The sequence below is a fragment of the Capricornis sumatraensis genome, chromosome 1 (assembly GCF_032405125.1).
Source record: "Capricornis sumatraensis isolate serow.1 chromosome 1, serow.2, whole genome shotgun sequence".
NCBI lineage: Eukaryota > Metazoa > Chordata > Mammalia > Artiodactyla > Bovidae > Capricornis > Capricornis sumatraensis.
Genome location: NC_091069.1, coordinates 37288179 through 37311981, shown reverse-complemented (window position 1 = coordinate 37311981; position 23803 = coordinate 37288179). Strand labels below are relative to the sequence as shown.

The 23803-nt window shown below is 36.2% G+C and overlaps 1 protein-coding gene across 1 annotated transcript in view; it reads right to left on the bottom strand.

Moving 5' to 3' along the window:
* The window catches only part of LCLAT1 (lysocardiolipin acyltransferase 1), a 185709-nt gene that overhangs the window by 93294 nt on the left and 68612 nt on the right, over positions 1-23803 (bottom strand). Inside the window, exons 2-3 of the mRNA XM_068982227.1 lie at positions 19459-19627; positions 12083-12281 (exon numbers count right to left, since the gene is read on the bottom strand). Coding sequence (XP_068838328.1) covers positions 12083-12281; positions 19459-19623 — 364 coding nt within the window. The 5' untranslated portion in view covers positions 19624-19627. The remainder of the gene's footprint in view (positions 1-12082; positions 12282-19458; positions 19628-23803) is intronic.

Genomic DNA, 23803 nt, shown 5'->3' with positions numbered 1-23803 from the left:
AAGCAGGATGGAGCTCACCAGTAAGACACATCCATTCTTTTTCTTTTTTTTCATTTTCTCCTGCAAAGTCCAACCTTCATACTCCATTTGCAGACACACTCTGTTTTATTTTTCCTGCTTACACTTTTGCCTTGCTTAATTTACTTTGCACTTATTCACTTTAAAGATTCTAAAATTGGGTTTTCTTCAATCCAAAATCTGTTCTCATTAATGGTTTGCCTTTTCAGGAAATCCTATCAAGTCTACATACACTTTATGGGCCCACAATATGAAAGACACTCTATAAGAAGCTTGTAACTTTGGGGATAAGAAAATGGGACAGCTAAGAACAAAATACATAAGAGCTCAAAATGAGAAGAGACAGTTTAACAATGTTAAAAATGACTATACCACTGTAGAGCAGGAGGAAGTAAAAATTAGGTGGTCAGGAAAAGAGAATGTGGGTCTGTGAGACACTGGAAAAATCAGAGGTCTGATATAGATCTCTGTAATGCAAAAGGTGAGAGTGTAGATGTCCCAAAAGGAACTACAGAAATAAAAGGCAGCAGCAATACTGTACTGCCATTTAATTTAATATTTACAATCACCCAATAAAGCTGTATTACTTCTTTGTTAAACTGAGATATAAGAGACAAATAACATTAGGCATAAGGCAGTTTTAGGTGTTCAACAAAATGATTCCATATACGTATACTCACAGAATGATGACACAGTAGGTCTAAGTTAATATCTATAACCGCATGTAGTTACAGATTTTTTTCTTAAGACCAGAATTTTTAACATCTATTCTCAGAAACTTTCAAACATACAGTAGAATATTATTAACTACAGTCACCATGCTATACATTACATCCTCATAACTTATTTATGTTATGACTGGAAGTTTGTGCCTTCTTACCAAGCTCACCCATTTTGCCCATCCCCAAATCCTAGCCTCTAACAACCACCATCCATTCTCTATATTCAGTTCAGGTTCTTTTGGGTTTGCGTTGTTTTATTTGGGGGGACTGCACATGTAAGTGAGATCACATGGAATTCTCTTCTATCTTACTTTGTACTTAGCATGATGCCCTCAAAGTCTATCCAGGTGATACAAATTACAGAATATCCTTTTTTATATCTGAATAATATATGCCACTGTCTATATTTACCATTTTCTTTATCCATTCATCTACCAATGGACACAAGTTGTTTCCGTCTCTTGGTTATTGTAAATAACATTGCAATAATCATGGGATGCAGATATCTTTTCAAGTTAGTGTGTTTGATTTCTTCCAATAAATATCCAGAAGTAGAATTGCTGGATTATATGGTAGTGCCATTTTTAATCTGTATGGTTTTCCACCATGTATGTGTCAATGTACATTCCTATCCACAGTGCACCAGGGTTCCTTTTTCTCTACATCCTCCCAACACTTCTTATTTCTGTTTTTCGACTGCAGCCCTTGTAACAGGTGTGATGTGGTATCTCATGGCTTTTGATTTGCATCTCCCAGATGATTAGTGCTGTTGAACACATTTTCATGTACCTGTTGGCCATCTGTACATCTCTTTGGGAAAATGTCCATTTATGTTCTGTGCCCATTTCTTAACTGAACTGTTATTTTGTTATTGAGTTCTGTGAGTTCTTCATATATTTTGAATATTGACCCTTTGTCAGGTGATATGATTTGCAAATATTTTTCTCCCATTCCAGAGGCTGCCTATTTATTTTGTTGACGGTTTCCTTTCTTGTGCTGAAGATTTTCAGTCTGAGGTAGTACAACTTATTTTTGCTTTTGTTTCTTTGCTTTTGGTACCAAATCCAAAAAATCATCACCAAGACTAATGTCTAGGAGCTTGCCACCTATTTTTTATTCCAGGACCTTTAAGGTTTCAGGCCTTATGTTCAAGTCTTTATTCCATTTTGAGTTAGTTTTTGTATATGGTGTAGATAGTAGTCCAGTTTTCACAATACTTTTTATTGAAAAGACTATCCCTTCTTTACTGTATACTCTTGGTTCTTCTGTCATAAATTAATTGACCATATATGTGTGGGTTTATTTCTGGGCAGTATTCTGTTGTATTGATCTATCTGTCTGTTTATATGCCAATGCCATACTGTTCTGATTCCTCTAGTTCTATAGTATAGCCTAAAATCAGGGAGTATTATACCTGTAGCTTTGTTCTTCTTTCTCAAGATTGCTTTGGCTATTCTGAGCCTTTGCAGTTTCATACAAACTTTAGGACTGTTATATTTCTGTCAAAAAATGCCAGCTATGAAAACTATGAAACTGTTTTTGAAACAATTTCAAATTGAAAACCATGCTTTCAATCCACAGCATAAAATATCCTTACACTCATTTGTCTTCTTCAACTTCTTCCATCAATATTGTATAATTTTCAGTATTTCACCTTCTTGGTTAAATTTATTCCTACTTTACCCTTTGATGGAATTGTAAATGGGGTTATATTCTTAGTTTCTCTTTCTGATTAGCTTATTAGCACATAGCGATGTAACAGATTTTTGTGTATTAATTCTGTATTGTGCAACCCCACTGAATTCACATATCCTAACAGTTTTTGTGGGAGTCTTAAGAGTTTTCTATATGTAATATGATATTTGCAAATAGTGATGGTTTTACTTTTTTCCATTCTGGATGCTAATTTTGCCTAATTGCTCTGGCTAGAACTTCCGATATAATGTTGAATAAAAATGGATAGTATGGGCATCCTTGTCTTATTCCTGAACTTAGAAGTTTTCATTACTACTAAGTCTGATGTTAACTATGGGCTTGTCATCGATGGCCTTTAATACACTGAAATACATTTCTTCTATACCCGTCATATTGGGAGTTTTAGTCACTGATGTATGTTAAATTTTGACAAATATTTTTCTTGTTATTGCCTCTACTGCATGTATTGAGATGATAAGATAATTTTTATCCTTCCTTTTGCCAGTGTGGTATATCTCACTGACTGATTTACAGATGTCAAATCATTTTTGCATCCCTAGGATAAATTTCACTTGATCATAATGCATTATCCTTTTAGTGTATTGCTGAATTTTGTTTGCTAATATTTTGTCCAGGAATTTTACATCTATGTTCATTGGGGATACTGGCCTATAATTTTCTTTTGTGGCATCTTTGGTTTTGGTATTGAGGTAACGCTGGCCTCATAAAATAACTTTAGACGTGTTCCCTTCTCTTCTAATTTTTTGGAAGAGATTGAGAAGGATTAGCATTATTTTTTAAAAAATATTAGGTAGGAATTCACCACTGAAGTCATTTAGACTTCTGTTTGTTGGGGGGTTTATGATCACTGATTCAATCTCCTTACTAGTAGTGTCTCTGTTCAGTCTTTCTGTTTCTTTGATTCAGTCTCACTAAGTCATATGTTTCTAGGAGTTCATCCATTTCTTTTAGCTTGTCCAACTTATTGACATATAATAATTATTTATAGCAGTCTCTCATGATTTCTTGTATTTCTGTGGTATCAGGTGTACCTATTCACTTTCATTTCTGATTTATTTGTGTCCTCTTTTTCTTGGTGAGTCTAGCTAAAGCTTTGTCAATTTTGTCTTTTCAAAAGACCAACTTAATTTTACTGATCTTTTTTGTTGTCTTTTTAGTCCTTCTTCCATTTCTTTCTTTCCTGCCTTCTAACTTATTTCCTTCCTTCTAACTTTGGGCTTCATTTGGTCTTTCTTTTTTTCCTAATCCCCTGAGGTGTAAAGATAGGTTGTTTATTGAATTCCCCTCTTAGAGTTACTTTTTAATGCATCCCATAAGTTTTGGTGTGTTGTATTTCCATTTGTTTCAAGGTATTTTTAAATTTCTCTTTTGATTTCTTCTTTGACCCATAGGTTATTCAGCAGCACGTTATTTAATTTCCACATATAAGAAAATAACTGGAAAAATTCAAGTAATTTATTTCTAGTTTCATAACACTATGATTGAAAGAGTTTCCTTGACATGATTTCAATCTTCTTCAATGTAATAAAACTTGTTTTGACGTGATTTCAATCTTCTTCAATGTAATAAAACTTGTTTTGCAGCCTAACATATGATCTATTGTGGAGAATATTCCATGGGAAAATGAGAGAAGTGTGTATTTTATTGCTTTTGAATGGTGTGTGTGTGTGTGAAAGTCGCTCAGTCGTGTCCGACTCTTTGTAACCCATGGACTGCACAGTCCATGGAATTTGGAATGTTTTATATGTCTATTATAAACTATATTAGACCAACTGGACTTACGGCCAATGTTTCCTTATTAATTTTCTGTCTGGATGACCACCCATTGATGAAAGTCATCTACTATTAATTACTGCTATTTCTCACTTAGGTCTGTTATTTTTTTTATACATTTAGGTGTTCCTATGTTGGATCCATAAATATTTACATATGTTACATCCTGTCGTTGGACTGACCCCTTCATCATTATGTAATGACCCTGTCTTTTATCAAAGACTGTCTTAAAGTCTGTTTTGTCTGATATGAAATACAGCTAACTCAGCTTTCTTTTTATTTCTGCTGCATGGATTATCTTTTAATTACTGATAGCTATGTTCTTACTGCCATTTGGTTGCTTTGTGGCTGTTTTAGAATTCTTTTGTTCCTTTCTTTCTCTCTTGCTTCATTCCTTTTTTTTTAAAATTTAAATTTATTTATTTAAATTGGAGGCTAATTACTTTACAATATTGTATTGGTTTTGCCATACATCAACATGAATCCGCCACAGGTGTATACATGTTCCCCATTCTGAACCCCACTCCCACCTCCCTCTTGCTTTATTCCTTTGTGATTTTCAGTAGTGGTGGGCTTAGATTCCTTATTCTTGATCATTTGTGCATCCACTATAGATTTTTGCTTTATGGTTACTATGAGACATAAAATAATATTGTTTTAAGTTAATAACAACTTAATTTGGAACACATTCTAAGGCTATACATTTTTACTACTCCATATTTTGTTTGAGGTCACAATTTACATCATTTTATCTTCTGTATCCCTTAATTACTATAGTTACAATTATTGTTAATACTTCTGTCTTAAAATTTATTTTAGCTTTAGAAGTAGTTAACTCACAAACCTTACAACATTAGATTATTCTAAATTTTACTATATATTTGTATTTACCAAGGATATTTATTGTTTCCCAGTACTAATTAGCACCTTTTCTTTTCAGCCTAAAGAAGTCACTTTAACATTTCTTTGTAAGGCCAGTCTAGAGGTGACGGACTCCTTGAGCTTTTGCTTATCTGTATCTCTCCTTCAATTCTGAAGGAGATACTTTGTCAGATACAGTCTTCTTGTTTGGCAGTTTTAAAATTTCAGCACTTTGAATATAGCATGTCACTCCCTTCTGGTGTGCCAAGGTGCTTCTGAAAAATAAGCTGAAGATCTTATGGGAATTCCCTTGTACATAACATGTTTTGCACTTGATGCTTTTAAAATTCTCTCCATGTCTTTGGATTTCAACACTTTAATTATGTGTCTTGACATGAGTCATCTTCTTGACGTTAAGTTCATCTTCTTTAGAACTGTTTCCTTCCCCAGGTTGGGGCAGTTTTTAGCCACTGTTTCTTCAAATAAGTTTTCTGCCCTTTCCCTTTTCTCTTCTCCTTCTGGGGCCCCTGTATTGCAAATGCAAGGCCTCTTGATATTTCCCATAATTCCCTTAGTAGAAGCAGTAGTGTTGGTTGCTCAGTTGTGTCTTGACTCTTTGCAACTGCATGAACTGTAGCCTGCTAGGGCTGTCCATGGGAATCTCCAGGGATAGTTCCCTTAAGTTATCTTCACTCTTTCATTTTTTCTGTTTGCTGCCTTGATTGGAAAATTGTATGGCTCCATCTTCAAGTTCACTGACCTTTTCTACTGCTTTATCTAAACTGTTACACTCCTATGTTTTCAGTTCAGTTATTGAGTTCTCCAGCACTGTGAGTTCTTTCTTATGTCTTCTATCTCTGTTAAACTTCTCATGTATTGTTCTCCTGAGCTCAGTGAGCATCTCTAGGACTACTGTTTTGAACTTTTTACCACCAGGTAAATCACTCCTCTCCAGTTCATTTAGGTCTTTTTCTAAGGTTTTATTTTGTTCTGTCATTTGGAATATATTCCTCTGTCTCTTCATTTTCCTTGACTGTGTTCATTTTTATGCATTAGATAAAACACCTACCCCTCTCAGTCTTGAAGGAGGGTCCTCGTGTAGGAGATGAACCATTCAACCATACTCTAGGTCTTGGTTGTCTCACCTTCTGTGATTGTCCAAGCAGCCTACCTACTCTATTCTTAGTGGCTCCCAGTAGTTGAGGACAGATGTGCCAATAGAGAGGATGTCAACACCTTGATTCAGGCCAACTGGAAGTCACACCCTCAGACAGCAGCTTTAAAATTATGCAAATATACTTCTCTTCTTTTAGAAGAAGACTTGGAGATGGGCTTTTCTGCCTGTTCCCTCCACACTGAGCCCTAGAGCAATGGTTAGCTAAGAATTGTTTCTTCTTTGGTTGCTACCATCCCATTGTCCCCACCCCCACCCCTGAACACAAACCTCTGGTTACAAGAGCCAGACTCCCAAGGGATGTATTCTCTGGGTAACAGCCATAAAGTCAGAGTGCCAGACAAGTATATAAGCTCCCTTCTCAGAGACACTGGTGACCACCCTCCAAGGTCTCTGGAGAGGATTACAGTGCCCTTAGATGTGTGTTTTATTAGAACCCTGCCCCTCTGGCTACAGCAAGGAAGACAAGCAAATCTTTCACAGATAGGCCCTCTTTCACAGCAAGACTGGGTGCTTTCTATTCAGCTGCCTTTGCACTGGATCCGGGAGTACAGGAACACAAGTATGCAAGAGCCCTTTAAAAATTATTTCACTATCCTATTTTATATAGGTTTAGTTTCCTATTTATCCTATATGAGACTCACAGATGTAAAACTATTGGTTTTCAAAGTTAGATGTTTTGAAGACTCCTCTCTCAGGTGTCAGTGTTAAAATTGGGGAGCTAAATGTGAGGTTCAAATCCTATACTCCTGAGGGAGAAGCTCTGATTTCTCCTGATTGTGGGTCACCCTGTGTTCTTGGCTGCACCAGTATGGGACAGAGTTTCTGTCAGGCTGAACTGGGAGGTGGGAGAAAATGAGTGTGTCTTGTTTTAAAAAACACAGATTCTCGTTGTTCTTGACAAATCGTGGTTTAAATTTTCTTGAATAAATGTATTTTCATTTTCTGTATGCCTTTCAGACCATTTCCAGAGACTTTAAATGACTGCTACTTTAGATTTTCCAGTTTCACTGGGAAGTGGGTATGGAGAGCTCCTCACACTGTCATGCTGGAAGTGCCTCTCCAATCATCTTTTATGCCCAAGATTTCTCTTGGTAATACTTTTAAATATAACCTTTGTAATACTTAAGTTACACTGTTTTGATTGGCTCTTTAGAGGCTCCAGTTAAATAGATGTTAGAATAACTATGACTATCTTTCATTTCAACTACTTCCTCTGACATTTTTCTTATTCCTCCTTTTCATTCTTTTTAAAAAATTTTGTTGTAGTATAGTTTATTTACAATGTTGTTATTAGTTTCAGGTGTGCAGCAAAGTGATTCAGTTATATCCACGTTCATTCTTTTTCAGATTCTTGTCTCATGTAGGTTATCACAAAATATTAAACAGAGTTCTCTGTGCTAAAGGAGGTCCTTGTGGTTGTCTTATATAGTTTGGATATGTTAATCCAAAGCTCCTGATTTATTCTGCCCTGCCTCCCACATTTCCCCTTTGGTAACCATAAGTTTGTTTTTGATATCTGTAAGTCTGTTTCTGTTATGTAAATAAGTTCATTTTATCTTTTAAAAAAATATTAGATTCCACATATAAGTGATATGATATTTGTATTTCTCTGAAGTAATTCAGAGTATGATAATCTCTGGGTCCACCCATGTTGCTGCAAATGGCATTATTTCATTATTTTTTATGTCTGAGTAATACTCCATTTTATATATGCACCACTTCTTCATTCATTCTTCTGTTGATGGACACTTAAGTTGCTTCCATGTCTTAGCTATTACATATAGTGCTGCATTGAACAGTGGGGTGCATGTATCTTTTTGGATTATGGTCTTCTCTAGATACATGCCAAAGAGTGGAACTGCTGGATCACATAGAAGTTCTATTTTAAGTTCTTTAAGCACCTCTATACTGTTCTCCATAGTGGTTGTACCAATTCACATTCCCACCAACAGTATAGAAGGGTTCCCTTTTCTCTAGTCTCTTCAGCATTTATTGTTTGTAGAGTTTTTGATGATGGCCATTTTGACAGGTGTCAAGTAATACCTCATTGCAGTTTTGATTTGCATTTCTCTAATAACTAGTGATGTTGAACATCTTTTCATGTGCCTCTTCACCATCTACATGTCTTCTTTGGAGAAATGTCTGTTTAGATCTTCTGCCTTTTTTTTTTGATTGGGTTGTTTTATTTTGACATGGAGCTACATAAACTGTATATTTTTGAGGTTAATCTTGTTGGTGTCTTCCTTTGCAAATATTCTCTCCCATTCTATGGGCTGTCTTTTTGTTTATGGGTTTCTTTGCTATGCAAAAAAAGTTTAATGAGGTTTCATTTAGCTTTTAAAATTTTCAGTAATAGGAGATGGACTGAAAAAGATACTGCTGCAAGTTATGTCAAAGAGTGTTCTTTCTATATTTTCCTATAAGAATTTTAGTGTCTGGCCTTACATTTAGGTCTTCGATCCATCTTGTTTAGTTTTGTGTATGGTGTTAAGAGAATGTTCTAATTTCATTCTTTTACATGTAGCTGTTCAGTTTCCTCAGCACTGATTATTAAAGAGACTGTCTTTTCTTCATTGTGTAGTCTTATCTCCTCTGCCATTGATTAATTGACCATAGCTGTGTGGGATTATTTCTAGGCTTTCTATCCTGTTCCACTGATCTATACTTCTGTTTTTGTAGCTTTGCGGTATATTCTGAGGTAAGGGAGCCTGACTCCTCCATCTGTTTTTCTTCCTCAGACTGCTTTGGCTGTTTGAGGTCCTGTGTATGTCCATACAAATATAAAACTTTTTTGTTCTAGTTCTGCGGTAAATGCCATTGTAACTGCATTGAATCTGTAGATTACCTTGGGTAGAACAGTCATTTTGACAATATTGATTCTTCCAGTTCAAGAACATGGACGAATCTTTCCATCTGTTTGTGTCATCTTTGCTTCCTTTCATCAGCATCTTGCGCTTTTCAGAGTACAAATCCTTTGCCTCATTAAATAGGCTTACCTCTAGGTACTGAGTATTCTCATATGATGATAAATGGAATTGTTTCGTTAATTTTTCTTTCTGATCTTTTGTTGTTATATGTAGAAATTCAAGAGACTTCTGTGTATTAACTTTGTAACCTGCAACCTTACCAAATTCACTGATGAGCTCTAGTGGTTTTCTGGTAGCATCTTTAGGATTTTTTTCTTTATGTAGTATCATATCATCTGCAAAGAGTGACAGTTTTACTACTTCTTTTCCAGTTCTGACTCCTTTTATTTACTTGTTTGACTGTCATGGCTAGGACGTTCAAAACTATGTTGAATAGAAGTGGCAAGAGTATGGGAATTCCATGGAGGTCCAGTGGTTAGGATTCAGCATTTTCACTGCCAGGTTCAAATCCCTGGACAGGGAATCAAGATCCCGCAAGCTGCCTGGCATGGCCAAAAGAAAGAGGTGAGAGTGGACATCCTTGTTTTGTTCCTGATCTTAGAGGACATGCTTCCAGCTTTTCACCACTGAGTCATTTTACTCTGTTTCCTCTTGGGTATTTCATAATTCACTATTTCTGATTTTGCTTTTTAATTTTTTCTTTTTGCTTGAATTCAGTTGACATATTTCTAATTTTCTTGTCCATTACTATTCATTGTATTTCTCAAAAATTTTAAAAAAAAACCAAAATCGTCAAATGCTTATTTAATAATTCATTCAATTTAGAGTGCTGTGTTATGGTGTACATTTTTTGACTTTTTGGTTTTTCAGGTCTCCCCTCTACTTTTTTTTATGGTTATGGAGTTTGGGTGCATAATTTGCATGGGGTGAGCAAAGGTTTTTATTTCATGTTTTTTTTTTTATTCCTGCCAGATCTTCAATTTCCTTTTCCTTCACTGCCACACTTCCAAGGGAAGTTTACCCCATCTCTATATATCTGATTCCCCCTCAGAAGCAATGCTTCTCTGAGGCATCTTCAGGTCTCACTCTCCTTCTAATCACTTTCCTATATTTTGTGCTATGAGCTACTATGTCCTGACCTGTGTTCAGTTGGTATTTGGGCATTCAGCATTAGACTGGAATCTTTCTGGGGATGGTTTTGTCTGTGCTTCTTCTAAGTTGTCAATGCCTTTACTCTTAAGCCTTTCTTCACTCTTAGAACCCAAAGGTTTGCAGTGATGGATGGGAGAACTCCTATTAGACTTTTTATTTCTCTACTTAATACCATACCTTCTAAATGCCTTCTTTGTCTCCTGATCATGCTGAAGAGATGAGTGATATGTGGTTGTATTTCCTGTTTGTTGACTGGATGAATTTTTTTTTTTTTTTAAGGATAAGGAAATTCAGGCAGCTGCTACTGTCCTCCAAAAACTATTCTGGGAATGCTTTTTATTATGGATTCAATCTATTAAACACAAAGCTGTTTTAATTTTTTCTTTGTCATTTGTATTTTTCTCAATGTCACTTGTTAATTTCACATACATTTTCAAGCTCATTCACGTAATATTAATATTCTGTTAATATATTTATGTAGAATAAGGAATGATAAACAAGACATTATCATTCTTGATGAATGTGGCAGTTTTTAAAACACTGAAAAATCTTTGACATTTCTGCCATCAAGAGGTGATGTGTATGCTTCCTCCCCTAGTCTCTTTAAGAACAGTGACAGCTTCCACCAGTAAGGTACTATGGATAGGCTGTTATACGAATTTTGGCGCTATGTTGTAAAATGTTGCAGCTTTCTGCTGGTTCTATGGAGATCTTTGCTCGAGGGAAAGTTGACATTTAATGTATTATTGAACAGAGATGTATTAATATGTCTTTTGTTACCGAATGTTATTGATTGGAGATGTTTCAATATTTATTTACGTAACAAATTGCCAGCCATGGGCATTTAGTTTCTGTGAAAATCTCCTGGGTCAATAATGAGTTAAATAGTCTGACTATACTGACACTATAATACTGTTATGTGACAAAGACAAAACTATAAGCATGAAGACAAGTAAAACACAAACAGGCAATATTTCTTACCAGTCTGTCCCGAGGACAATGCCTGCCCTTTGCTGTCAAAATCCTACACAGTTTCAGTACACTATTGATAGGGACATGGTTTAGAGAGCAAAGAATTCAAATAAGAAATATTACATAGAAAACCAAAGAAGTACAGATGTAATGGATGAGGCTGTCAGGGAATTTAGTGGGTGCTTCATTCACTCATATGTGAACAATAGGTTTGAATACATTTTCGTCTGTTCCTTACCCCTTCTTCACATTAAGGAGAGAAGGGCAATTAAGCAATGCTGAAAAATCCATACTTATCCACTACTCAATGAACACATTGCATTTCTTACTATGGAAAGTAAACATTTCTAGGAATTTAAAAATGATAGATTAGGTAAGTTCAGAAAACAATGGCACCTGGTATGCTTCTTGGAACCAAAGGGTATTCATTACTATTATATTAGATTAATGTGAGGGAATCAGGTCCTTTCAAGTATCTTATCAGCACAGACCAGTTTCTGGTCTAAATTACCATAAGTATGGCATGAAATAAGTTACTGAACTATTAATTCATATCCTTCAAATTTTTGTCCTTCTGGGACCATATATACTTCCTTAAGAATAGTTTATTCTCTTTCAACATAAGACTTTTCAAAAAAAGAGATGAAAACAATCTATTATCCCCTAAGGAAAAAGAAAAACTGGTGATCTGTTTTTGGCTAGGGAGGGGAAAAAAATGGAAATGGCTTTAGTACTTAAGTGGAATTTAGTAAGTTATTCTGTAGTTTTTGAGTACATCACATATAAAATAAATGAACAACTTAAAAGAATTTATGTAAACCTACCAAATCCAGGAACACTTTTGAGACTGGCTTTGAGACAAATTTTCTGTAATCTGAGGTAGCTATATCTCATCAGACAATTCCATAGGAACATCCAGTCCATTCTTGTCCGATGATTCATGATAATGACACTTCTTTCTCCAGGAACAAATGCATCACCTGTTATAACCACTTTCACACCAAGCATGGTCTCCAGCAACGCCTACAGAAAAAAACCACATAGATATTTAACAATTTAAAGTTATGATTTCCCATAGGTAAAAGTTTATCATGTCCTATAAATAAATCTGATTTCTATTAAGTCAAAAGCATATTTCCCCCCATTATTCTTGCTTCTATAATAAATTAATCTGGAACAAAGTACTGTTTGTATTTTCAGTTCTATTAATTTAAGCTTCCAGCAGTTCCCTAACTTAAAAATACTAACTTTCAATGAAATCTTCAAGATAAATTATTCAGATGAAAAGTACAAAAGGCATACAACAAGATCTCCACTGTGTAATTTTTTAAGTCTACAGATATATAAGATTATTACATTTTTAAATAAAAGAATAGTCAAGAAATTCAATGCTGGATGTATGACTGAGGGAACAGTCAAATTTTTCATTTTATACCTCTTTGTATTATGGTTTCTTTTAAACAAATACATGTATTTGTTTATTTTTTAAATATATAAGCAATGTATGTTTACTAAAGTACTGCAGCCACAGTGCTTGACACACAGGAGATGCTCAAATATTTGCTGAATTTACTTTACTGATGGAGAGACATAAATTATATATGAAATATTTAGAATAAGTTATAAACTGAGGTTCTTGAAAGAACAATAACAGATATTAAGAAGCCCTGATTACTGACTGCAATGCCCATTTAAATTTCTGAATAATTTCCAAGAATAAACTTAGGGAAAGAAAACTGGTCCATGGCAGATAAAAGAAAATAAAAAGTTTTCTTTGGCAATATTAAGAAAACTTTGATCAAAATGTAGCAAATAAGCAAACTATGGTATAGTCATACAACGGGATATAATACAACAGTGAAAATAAATGAACTATGGGTATCAGTAGCAACATGGACAACACACAAGCATAATATTGAGAAACAAAACAAGAACATAATAATTGTCCATACGTAAAACTTTCTAAAACAAAATTCCAGGGGTAAATATGCTTGCGTGCTCAGTTCATGCTCAGTTGCATCCAGCTCTTTGTGACCCCATGGACCGCAGCCCACCGGGCTTCTCTGTCCCTGGGATTTTCCAGGCAAGATACTGGAGTGCGGCTGTCATTTCCTTCTCTAGGGGATCTTCCTGACCCAGGGATTGAACCCGTGTCTGCTGCAATGGTAGGCAGATTCTTTACCACTGAGCCACCAGGGAAGCCCAGGGGTAAATATACAGGTGGCAAAATTAAAAAGAAGAGCAACGAAATAACTAAAAGTCAGGATATTCCCTCTGTTGAAAAGGGTTTTGTGACTGAGAAGCTAGGTGGTTTGCTGACAATTTTCTATTTCCTGACCCGGTTGATATTTATACTTTAATAAAATAATTAAAGTGCTTTCATGTTTTATTAATTTTTCATTATATTTCCAAAAAGAGCTTTTTAAAAAACATACAAAAGAACAATAGGACTTCAAATAGGACCAAGAAAAAAAACAGGTTAAAAGGAATATAAGCTAAAAACTAAAAGATTAGATACGTTTGTTATTATATCCAAAGTATTACAGAGTCAGAGTGTTAAGATGTAAAACATGATCATTTAGGCTAAAGTAGCTAAAAAATGCCTGTGTTTCTTGTTAAATTTTCTAAAGCGTCCATAACCACTCAAATAATTATAACCCCTCCCCCAAAAGTTTGGAAAGCTAAATTCCAATGTAGAAGAGACTTCAGGATGGAGAAGATCAGGGAGGAGTCCTCTAGACTTGGACCCACAGCAAGAAATATCCATGTTCCACTTACAGGCGTAAAGGGCTGTCAACTACCAAAATGAAATCACTGAATTATATGTCTTGGCCCAGGTGATGTGTATGAAGTCACCATCCAAGGTTAATTTGGATTGGCTCCACTCTGCATTCCAAATACAATATATAATTTTCAGAGTGTGCAGATAACTAAACTACAGGAACACTTCCTTTAAGAGTCAAAAGAGGAAGGTGATTACTAATTGTGTAGTTTGTATGCTCAGTCACTCAGTCATGCCCAACTCTTTGGGACCCCCATGGAGAATCCACGTTTTTCACATAGGCAGGCGGATTCTTTACAGCTGTGCCACCTGGGACAGCCCATGTTGTACTATAGAAAAGAGATGAAAATCTTAAGTCTATAAATCCCAAACATCAACTCTAGCCTTACATGTAAAATTTCTAATATGTGTTTCCTATGGATCCCAAAACAATCTTTAGCTTTTCATTATAGTAAATGTCAAAAGTAAAAAATCCCAGACTGTTTGTTGAGGAGCATATCATAAAGTATTCTCTTTCCTGCCATCCAGAACTCTATCAGAATGTGCTTGAGAGTTATAATACATAACCTTCTGGACAACCTAGAGCTCTAGTTCACATTAATCATTTTTAATGCCAGAAAAGACATATCTAGTCAACATTATTTACAGCTCCTGCAAAAGCAGACTAACAAATACACTGTACAGAGACAAAGTTCTAATGCTTATAAAGAATTTCAGAATTCAACTAATACAGATCAAAAACTGTTAAAAAAAAAAGACACTGTTCTTCTTATATCTGTTCTCTTTCTAGTATAGAAGATAAGTTTCAGCAGTAAGAAACTAATCTTATAAAATTTTATAATGCTTTGTGTCTGAACCAAGAGTGGTAATAATTCTCAGGACTTTCATTTAATTGATCAAAGATCTCACCTAGAATTAGAAATATATGAGGAATTTCTGAGAATCTTTTATATACCACTGTTTACTACCTCCAAGTGTTCCACTGTATACGAAAACAAAGATTACCCTCGTGATCAAAGAGAATCAGTTTTGCCATGATGCCCATGCTCCTATTTATCATTCCAGTGGATCTTTACTTAGTCTGATGTAAGAAAGATCTGTGACATTCCTCATCATCAAGTCTGCCTTGGCTCTGTAGACCCAGGTCCTCAAATCCTTAGGTATTGAAGGATGCACAATCCCAAGTCACTCAAAGACCAAGACCCTCTTTTTTAAGAGCAGCAGTCTAGACAAAAATTATATTCAGTCATCTATGTTTGTTGAATACTTGTTGTGTTCTACAACGCAAATGGAATCAGCAAGCTATAGGAAGAGATGTGTCCTAGATGGCAAATTAGAAAATGACCACTAAATTCCTAGGACATGATTTATGGTGAAAGGACAGAACTCCAAGTAGTTCTCATAATCTTGGTAATTAATTAGCTAACAATCAGACAGTTGGAAAGACTCAGAATTTTGAGAAGCAAAAATTTCTCTGGGCACAAACAAAGTTTGACCTGACAGTATTGATTATGTTGAACAGAAGCATCCAAAAATGAAATGAACAAAGACATGTACTTCTCATTACAAAAACGTTTCAAAGGAGAATGAATGGTTACTTTGCAGACTACAAGTACTTTGCAGACTTTGGGAAAGGATTCTTGGACACACAGGTAAGTTAGACTAGGTGACCTCTAGGTCTCATCTAATTCTAAAATTCTAGACAATTTTACTGTGGAACCTCATTTAACAGAAAATGTACCAGTTAAAAATAGTAAGATAAGAAAAATCTTGCCAATGAAATCATTTTAATGAACAAGCAAAACTTACAAAAGATTATACAAAAGAATAATTTGTGATTATTTCTATGAAGCAATAATTAGTCTGAATGCATTTACCCTAGTTTTGGTGAAAAATGATTTTTAACTGAGAGTATTTCAAATAAAGTATACCTATAGGGGAGACAAAACTAAAATTCCTTCTGAATAAAAAGTGATCTATTGTACTATTTGCTTCAAAGGAGAAATTCCATTAGCACTTTGCAAAAGTATGAAATAAAAAATCATCAAGACACCATGACAGTTTTTCTTCATTTCTTTTTAACAGAGACATTCACTTTCTCAAAATCAGAACATGATTTCCTGTAACCTGGCTACAACGGATTCAACTTCTATAGATTTCTAACTGAAAGACTCTGCTCGATATATCATTACCAGCAAGCAAGTCAGTGAGTGAAAGAGTTGGGTAACAGAAGTTTTTACAAATATATACCAATTTGACACTACAATGGTGGTTGAATCTTGTCTCTATGATAAGTTCTCAAGACAGGTAATAAGGCAACAGTCAGGAATAGCTGAAATTACCCTTGAAAATTTCAAACAAATGTACCTACAAGAGACTAGCACACATCAGTAAGAACAGCTTAGCCAGTTTTTCTAAATGTTGGACCAGATTTCTCCAACCCACCATCAGATGAAACTATTGATTTGCATGCGGTTTTAAACACAAGAATCATATTTAGCACCAGACCACTCCGATTTCATTCATTTACTTTTATCTCTCCCCTCATCCATTCTAGGGTACAGAATTGAAGTTGTCAAAGATAAATAGATATGACATAATTCTGCTGTAACAGTATTGGTTGCTATTGGTTGTAATAGCAGTAGTAGCAGCTATGGCAAAATCTGTCCATTAATTTGTCCAATAAAATCCAGCATTTCTTCCAAAGTAATAGATTTTAATTGTGTACATGGCCATCCAGAAAACAAAACACTACATTTCCAACACTTCCCAGATTCTATAAGAGCTTTTAGCTGTTCTTACATATGTGGTGAGCAAGAGAGATTATATACAACTTGTAATTCACAGGTATAAATGCAAAGCTATTGCTCTGGACTTCCTTCCCTCCTCACTTCCTGCTGAGTAGGGCAAAGAAGGGGTAGTGAACAGTCTTAACCATACAGAAGAAGATGCTATGCCAGGCTGGGTGGAAGGAATCTGAGTCCTTGCATAATATCAGGGAGCAGAGCTAACCTGGCACCCAGGACTTGAAGGTAAAGGTTTTGCCTTATTCGAGCAACTCTGAATTCTCCTTGATAATGCAGTTTAGCCTATCCCCTAAAGCTGGTAAAGCAGAAAACATTCACTGCTTACTTTGCAAAGCCTATATTGAGTATCTCATCTAGTCATCACAATAACACTCTGTGATAGGTGCTATTAACTGTCCTTAACTGATGATAGAAGAGAAATTTAGAGACACCAAATAGCCAAGTTCGAACTACTAGGAAGTGGGAAGGCCAATAGTGAAACCAACTGTCTGTCTCTAATATCTGAATAAGCACTCTGCCTACATTAGCTCTCCAAAGAAATTAGATTGATCAGACACTGGGAAGCATAACAGTTATAATGAGTTACCGATGTATTAACTTATGGAAATCTTTGAACTCTTAAGGTTTTGGTAGAGAGATTCAGCCAAAAACATGTGATTTACAATCAAAAGATCATACACTATGGAAAATTTATGACATTAAAGAAAATGAAGTATAGTGGCAACATATGATGTTTTAAAAAAATTACCTCTAAATGTTTGCTTTATACTCAATAAGGAATCACAGGCCTTAGATGACACATTAAATGAAATGGACTCAACTGATATTTCTTGAACATTCCATCCAAAAATAGCAGAATATACATTCTTCTTAAGTATACATGGAATGTTCTCCAGGACTGATCACATGCTGGGCCACAAAGTGAGCCTTGTTATGCACCGAGCCCGTATCTCCGAACCGACCAAGAGAGAGCAAGTCCACCACAGTAATGCAAAGGCAAGAAGGGAGTTTATTTCTAGCGTGCTAGGGCCCAAGTCTCATGCGGCACAGCGGAATCCAACAAGAGCCCTGAACAAAGGAGTATGGCGGCTTATATACAGGCAGTTCTTTGTCTCAGTTACAGGAGTAGCTGGCGTTACATGATTGGCCAGGCAGGATGAGCGCATGTCCTGTCTCTTTTTGGTAAACATGACTCAGGTCCTAGAGCCCGTTGTTTGGTCCCTAACAAGCCTCAGTAAATTTAAGAAAACTGAAATCATATTAAACATCTTTCCAACCACAACACTATAAGAATAGAAATCAACTATAAGGGGAAAAAAAAAACTGTAAAAAACACAAAGATGTAGAGACCTAACAATAGGCTAACTCAACAACAAATGGGTTATGGAAGAAATCAAAGAGCAAATCAAAAAGACTGACCAATGAAACAACCATGATGATCTAAGACCTATGGGATGCAGCAAAAGCAGGTTTATGAGGGACGTTTACAGCAGTACAATCTCACCTCAGGAAAGAAAAATCCCAACCTAATGTCACACCTGAAGCAACTAGAGAAAGGAGAACAAAGAAAAATCAGCGGAAGGAAAGGAATCATAAAGAGCAGAGCAAAAATAAATGAAATAGAGATGAAGAAAACAGATCAATGAAACTAAAAACTGGTTCTTTGAAAAGATAAGCAAAACTGATAAACCTTTAGCCAGTCCATGAAGAAGAATGGAGGAGAGAATTTAAACCACTAAAATCAGAAATGAAAAAGAAGTTACAATGGACACCACAGAAATCAAAGCATCATAAGAGACTGCTATAAGCAACTATATGCCAATAAAATGGACAAATTCTCCCATCTCCCAAAACTGAAACAGTAAGAAAAAGAAAATACGAACTGACCGATCACAAGTGATAAAACAACGCCATCTGCAACAACACAGATGGACCTGGAAATCACCATACTATGTGAAGAAAGTCAGACATAGATCGTATGACATTGCTTATATGCAGAATCTTTAAAAAAAAAAAAGATACAAATGAACTTACCCAGAAACACACTCACCAACTAGAAAACAAACTTGTCATTACTAAAGGGGGAAGTTGAGGGGATGGATAAAATGGGAGTTTTGGATTGACAGATACACATTACTATATTTAAAACAGATAACCAATAAGGACCCACTGTATAGCACAGGGAACTCTGTTCAATATTCTGTAATAACTTAAATGGGAAAAAAAATTTGAAAAAGGATACATGTATGTATAATAAATAAGACAAACAAGAGAAATAAAAACTAAAATGCAACATAAAACTAACAATGTAAAAATTCTTCAGTCTGCATCTTTAGATTTGTGCATTTTACTAAAGCATACCTCACTAAAGGAAAATAAATTCATGAGGAATATGGAAGATATTCTATTAAATAGATAAAATATTCTATTTCAAACACATTAATTATTTCATTCCCTATCATTTAAAGATGAATATACAAAAACTAATGTGCCTCTTATGTAATAGGAATATGTTTTTCATAATATCTGACTAAATCTGACTCACAAAATACAAATCAATAGGATAGGCTACTTTGGTACGATCTCTTTCTCTGTTGTGTGTCTAACTTACCACAGGTAGCGTGAGCCAGGTTGCCACAATCCGGTTGTTGATCCAGCGATACCAAGATGGGCTTATAAACATTAAAGGTAAAAAGGGACCAATCATGAAAATGCTTCCAAAAAAGCTTCCCCAAAACAGAGTGAGTATAAAGTATATCCCTTTCCATGACACCATGATTCTGAAAGACACACAAAAAAAAATCAATATATTTTATTACTGCAACTGCCCAAATTCAATTTCAGAATGATACATTTAATGATCTTTAATTTATAGGGCTAAAGAATAGGCTCTGACAAAGAATATGAGTTTGAACGCCCTCTTACCTGTCCTACAGGTCTAACAAGTTGTCAGTACATTAGGAATGGATGCACTCCAGAAAAACAGACCTATGGGTCAATGAATAAAGAGCAGAAATAAACCCACACACCTACGGCCAATTAATCTTTTGTAGGAATTCCCTAGTGCTCCAGTGGTTAGAACGCCATACCTCTACTTCAGGGGCACAGGTGGGTCCCTAGTTGGAGAACAAAGATCCCGCATACTGTGTGGCAAGGCCAAAGCGGGAAACAAAAAAAAGCCTTTGACAAAGGAGGCGAGGGTATATATAATGGAGAAAAGCCAGTCTCTTCAGCAAGCAGTATCGTGAGAACTAGACAGCCACATGTTAACTGATGAATTTAGAACATACCCTCAACACCATACACAAAAATAAACTCAAAATGACTTACATATTAAGACATGAGACCATAAAACTCCTAAAAGAGAACACAGGCAATACATTTGATGACTTAGCAATGTTTTCTTAGGTCAATCAATCGCCCATGGCAAAAGCAATAGGAACCAATCAAACTCACAAGTTTTTGCACCACAAAGGAAAGCACAAACAAAGTGGAAAAAACCTATGAAATGGGAGAAAATATTTGCCAACAATGTGACCAACAAAGCCTTCATTACCAAATTGGACAAACAGCTCATACAACTCAGTAACAAAAACACAACCCAATTTAAAAATTGGGCTGAAGACTTAAATAAACATTTCTTCAAAGAAGACTTTCAGATGCTCAAAAGGCACATGAAAAGATACTCAGCACTGCTAATTATTAGAGAAACACAAATCAAAACTACAATGAGGAACTGCCTCACACCAGTCAGAATGGCCATCATCAAAACGTCTACAAGTAACAGATGCTGGAGAGGGTATAGAGGAAAGGGAACCTTCCTACAGAGTTGGTGGGAATGTAAATTGGTGCAGGTATTATAGAAAACAGTATGAAGCCCCCCTGCGCCCTTTTCTGTCAGGTCGCACTGCTCAGTATATGGGATCTTAGCGCCCAACCAAAGATCAACACTGTGAGCAGAGTCTTGACTACTGGACCACCAAGGAAGTCCCTGGCAGTTCCTTAAAAAACAAAAGCACTACCATATGATCCAGGAATCCCACTCTTGGGCATATATCCATAGTCCAAAAAGACACTATTAGTGGCTATTAGCAATAGCCAAGACACGGAAGCAACTTAAATGTCCACTGATAGATAAAAGATGTGCTATATATACACAATGGACTGCTATTCGGCTCTGAAAAAACGAAAAGGCCATTTGCAGCAAAATGGATGCAACTAGAGATTGTAATTCTGGAGAAGGCAATGGCGCCCCACTCCAGTACTCTTGCCTGGCAAATCCCATGGATAGAGGAGCCTGGTAGGCTGCAGTCCATGGGGTCGCTAGGAGTCAGAGACAACTGAGCGACTTCACTTTCACTTTTTACTTTCATGCATTGGAGAAGGAAATGGCACCCCACTCCAGTACTCTTGCCTGGCAAATCCCAGGCACGGGGGAGCCTGGTGGGCTGCCGTCTATGGAGTCGCACCGAGTCGGACACGACTGAAGCAACTTAGCAGCAGCAGCAGCAGCAGAGATTATAATACTAAGTAAATCAGAAAGAGAAAGACAAACACTGGTGAGCTATCACTTGCATATGGGATCTAAAATATGATACAAATGAACTTTGAAACAGAAACAGACTTAAGTCATAGAAAACAAACATGGTTACCAAAGGGGAAAGGAGGTGAAGGAGGGAAATGGTAGGAGTTTGAGGTCAGCAGTGCCACAAGGTAAATAACAGAGTCCAGTGGATCCTTGACCAACTGAGCTATCAGCGAAGACCAACTGTAGAGCACAGGGAATTACATTCCATCCTGTTTATATTCTATATAAGCCATAAAGTGCCAGGGTCCGGCCCCAGTGGATCCAGGGAATTCGAAGCGGGGACGGCGTCGGCGAGGAGAACTTATTTATTAATATAGAAATATAAGATTAGATTAGGAAGAAATAGTGTAGCAGGAAAATTAAGTGGAGAAAGAAGGCTGAATAACTTGGCTTACGGGGAAGGCCAATAAAGTTCCAGACAAGCAGCTTGCACCATCTACGGTGGGCCACCGGCACCCACTTGAATATCGGGGGGTGCCCCGCCTTGGGCTCCCCCTCACGTGGATCTTAAAAGCCGGGACAAGTAAGTAGACATGGTGAGCCGCCCCGCTCCAGATGGGAATTCAGCCAGAAATTAGAGTAAAGAGGAGACACAGGGGAAACCAGTCCAGTGACTGGCCCCATCTGCTATTGTTCAGAAGGCCTTTTATACTTCTGATAAAACATGGAGATCAATGGGTAATACAAAATTATGCAGTGTTAGCAGTCCAGACTCTTATCAAAACCAGGCTTTTCTCTCTGCATACCTAATTGTATACACAAGTCTTAGGTGATTTACATCATCTTCCGGCCAAAAGGGCCAATTAACATTTTACAGCCTCTTTTCTGATAAGGGTTTGTCAACCAGAAGACTTATTTGTGTTGATCTTCCCAAAGTCTGGTGCCACTCTCAGGAAGCACTAAATAAAGTTACATTCTTACATAGCAAGGACACAAGAGGAGTGCAGTGATATATAACAAAAGAAATAATTAACTCAAAAGTCTAGTGTTGCTAACATCAAAACTACTATATATCTTTTTCCATATTCCATTTACATTGATTAACATCCTCCCAGGTGCCTAAAAGATAAAGAATATGGAGGCCTGGCAGCAGTCATTGAGTCAACAGTGAAAACCCTCTACCAATATAATTTTTAACTCTTTAGAAAAGGCTCTGTATCTTTAAGATGCTTTTAAGCTTTGTGCCTCTCGCAGTTGGGGGGCTGTAAGCAATTCACAAGCTGTAAAAGATCGGGGGAACCTGTTAGGCAAGCTAGAGAGTTATCAGAGGGGGTTTAACTGAAACATCCCTTTCAAATGCAGAAGGCTAAAGCCCTGATTTGACTTTTTCCAGAGAATATTAGAAGAGTGGAAAAGCAGGCAGATTCTTATTTTGGGGGGAGTGGATGCTCAGGAAATTCCAGGGGGAAAACCTGAGGTCTGATTAGCCTTGCCATCAGAGCTCTGCCGTATGACCTTGTCATGGGTGGAATTTCTCACGCTGGCTCCCGGCAATAAAGGAAAAGACTATGGAAAAAGGTGTATGTGTGTATATATATATGTGTGCATAACTGAATCACTTTGTTGTACAGCAGAAACTAACACAACATTGTGTATCAACTATACTTTGATTAAAAAAGGAAATAGATATGCTTAAAGAGTAAATGTCTGACTGCCACCACTCCCCCCACCTAAAAAAGCTGTTTTAAAAGTCTTAGGTTCCCCCACCCCCCCGGCTATTAGTCTTAAAATAAAACTACATTATTTTCTTTTCCAAGATGTTATCCAACACTAAATCTTAAAATATTCCACAGGTTTTTTTTTTTTTTCTTAATCCCTTATTATAAAAAGTACACTTCATGGACTAAGAACTGCAGAACAGCTTCCTAAGGGTGACTATGCTTAAAAGTGATGGCAGTTTTACAGAGTGCACTGAATTTTTTTTTTAGTCTAGAAATATTAATTCTTTACATTAGAACCTAAAAGTAGTATCTTTGGGCAATTGGTCTTTATGAGCTGAAAGGTTAGGTAGAAGTCAGATTCCTCAATCACTTGCCTCAATTATTTGCCAGAGGATTACTTTTGAGGGTCCTCATAACCAGATGAATATAATATTGATGTTTTAAAATGAAGTGTTGCAAGCAATCTAAAATGAATAATCAAACGTTTGATTTTACGACCTAAACTCTGTTGAGCAAAAATATGGTTTGCTTCAGAATAATAAAACTGTTGGAAATATTAAACCCATGAAAACAATAATGGCCTTAAAATCTATACATTAAAAAAACTATTTCAGCAATCAAGACCTTTGAATATTTGAAAAGAACTGCAACAGGAAAAAAATTTTCAAATGTCATGATGCTTTAAAAAATGGCAATCAGACAAAACA